Here is a 2,500-nt window from a genome sequence, read left to right as displayed (position 1 = left end):
GTTTCGTTATTTTGAACGGAAATAAAATGTGTATTTAATTTGCTGAAGTTCGTGAAGATCTTAAATGTAATTTAACTGGACGTATTTAGATTCAATCTAAAGCTTCTCACATAGTAAAATAAACAACATGAACAACAGAAAAATATAGATTTTTTTTTATGCAATGCAAATAATAAATATAATTCTAGTGGACTGAAACTAGTGAGGAAATTAAGCAAAATTAATATAAAATATCACTGTAGTGAAAGTATAACATTTGTTTTTAGTATTGTAAGGTATGTTAACTAAAATATTTAAATGTTTTTATGGTGCCAATAATTTACTCTGTCAAACCAGGACTTTTAGTTTTCTGGACAAAATAGGAGGTATGCAGACATATAAGGTATTGAGGAAACATGTATAAACAAAAATAAAATCATACACATAGTTGCCAAAGCCATTTAGTTAACTTTGAACTTTGCTAGACGTATCTCTTTAAATAGTTATTCATGTTGGAAAGAATAATGTGTACATACATGCATATTCTTGTGTAAAAAATGAAAAAAAAAAATGTAAAAAAAATAATAATAATAAAAAAGAAAGTGCCTTTCCATAAGTATTCATTGATGTTAATGGTTTCAGAGTCGATATCTATAGGGTAAATGATGTTAACTTTTAATAAAATATTCAATGTATTTTCTTCCAGAGTTTGCATTACCCTCGTACATATGATATAAAGAAAACAATGAATATGCACCTCAGAGAGAAATATACTAATGCATAAAATCTGCCCATTTATCTATTGCATGATTTTTATGACAATTGAATGTACTGTATTTATGCTATACTGCTATAGCCAAGTTCATAGTTTGTGGAACTGGTAATGTCATTAAAGATAATTTGACAGACTTGAATCAAATTGCATTAATTGCTGTCTACAAACAAGACATGGACTCACAATTTTTATTTTATTTATTTATTTTTTGTATTATCTGATATTATTAACACTGCTCTATTTTTTTTTTCAAATCAACAAAAAAATAAATCTGGTGACTTGCACAGCATACTGCTGAGCTATTCTACAACATCAAGTTGTTCATCTAATAATATTCAGAGGAAGTTTAGCTACCACTTGACACACGAACCTTACCAAACTCTATACATACTGATTTAGTGATATGACAGCAGACACATGTACTGTACAGGAAAGTATCTATGGAATGTCCATTACACATTCAAGAATTTTTTTCCCAATAAATCAACTTAATTAATCAAACTTGTGAAGGAAAAGCAAATAAAAAATTATGAAAAAAGGAAATGGAATGTAATTATTGTACCATTTCTTCTGAGAACACAAGAGGGACTCCCCAACAAGCAGATTCACATCCACATGTAACTAAAACACCAAGCAACAAAGTACAGATAACGCTAAAGTTCTCTCAAATCCTTCAAGTTCTTAAATCCTATTAGCAACTTTCAGCTTGTAAATAGCATGGTGTAAACCATATATATCATAACACCCAAAGCAAGTATTAAAACGGAGAGGATCATTGCAACACGGTTCTCTCCCCTCAAGCAACGCAGGTCTTTCTCGTGTCTTGAGAGGTGTGTCTTTATGTCCTTCACTTCTTGCTCTAAGCGTTTCTTTTCGTCATTGGGGTAGTAACGTCGTCTCAGCTTCGTCTCAATGAAATCCAATCTGTGGGAAAATATTTTATTAGAATATGGTTTTAAATGCAACCACACTGGGATGACACCCTTAGGTTGATATCTTGATGTTAAACAGAGCTTGACACTACACCAGACACATTATGGTGACCTTTTAATTACAACATACAATCTAACTATCCTAATAATGTTTACAATATGAAATGGCTGGAAAAAAGAGACAAGAATTCTCCAGCAATAACTGATCTCAACAAAGTAACAAACCTTTCATAACATTCTTTCAGCTCCCTGGATGTATCTTCCAGCTGACTCATGACAGAAGCATTACGACTAGCTGTTCCCGCACTTTCAACCATGGTGCTTCAACTGGTCTGAAAGAAGCAGACTTCAATAGTAAAGTGGTTGCAGGTAATAATGAAAACAACAGTGATAATAAATAGATAAAATGAAATTGAGTACTTTCTTTTTACTTCTTTATTAATTCATAATATTTATTGAAGTATATTTTCACCTAATGGACAAGAGGCCAAGTGTGCCACATTACCATTAGTTAGTTTGATTGTTACACAGTCAAATGTCCTATATGGTTGCTAATATTGTGTCTAAATACAGCCTTAAGATAAAGCTCATATCTAATCAGTTAATCCTGGAGTCAATACCAAAAATCTGATAACAAGGATTACAATACACATACCAAAATAAATTTACCTGTAATCACTTGTATCATATACATTATTACTATCAATTACATTTCTTCAACACAAATATGGTACTGTATTTTAAAAACCACATATATATATCCTGAGAATATCAAAAGAGAAAATATATAGGAGTAGGATGTTAAGGGCCTATC

The 2,500-nt window shown here is 31.0% G+C and overlaps 1 protein-coding gene and 1 long non-coding RNA gene across 3 annotated transcripts in view; one reads left to right on the top strand and one right to left on the bottom strand.

Annotated features, from left to right (window-relative positions):
- Positions 1 to 2,500, bottom strand: part of LOC119597084 (coiled-coil domain-containing protein 167-like) — a 5,033-nt gene that overhangs the window by 349 nt on the left and 2,184 nt on the right. The window contains exons 1-3 of one of the 2 annotated variants that reach the window (XM_037946548.1): positions 2,192 to 2,220; positions 1,912 to 2,018; positions 1 to 1,678 (exon numbers count right to left, since the gene is read on the bottom strand). The exon at positions 1 to 1,678 is cut by the window's left edge and continues 349 nt beyond it. In XM_037946548.1, coding sequence (XP_037802476.1) covers positions 1,456 to 1,678; positions 1,912 to 2,003 — 315 coding nt within the window. In that variant the 5' untranslated portion in view covers positions 2,004 to 2,018; positions 2,192 to 2,220 and the 3' untranslated portion in view covers positions 1 to 1,455. Of the gene's footprint in view, positions 1,679 to 1,911; positions 2,019 to 2,191; positions 2,221 to 2,500 lie in introns of those variants that run through there. The other variant, XM_037946547.1, reaches the window with a different exon arrangement.
- LOC119597085 overlaps positions 2,361 to 2,500 on the top strand; it is a 962-nt gene continuing 822 nt past the window's right edge. Inside the window, exon 1 of the long non-coding RNA XR_005230796.1 lies at positions 2,361 to 2,416. This is a non-coding gene — a long non-coding RNA (uncharacterized LOC119597085). The remainder of the gene's footprint in view (positions 2,417 to 2,500) is intronic.

The sequence above is a fragment of the Penaeus monodon genome, chromosome 38, assembly GCF_015228065.2.
Source record: "Penaeus monodon isolate SGIC_2016 chromosome 38, NSTDA_Pmon_1, whole genome shotgun sequence".
Classification (NCBI taxonomy): domain Eukaryota; kingdom Metazoa; phylum Arthropoda; class Malacostraca; order Decapoda; family Penaeidae; genus Penaeus; species Penaeus monodon.
This window is presented reverse-complemented; position numbering and strand designations above follow the sequence as displayed.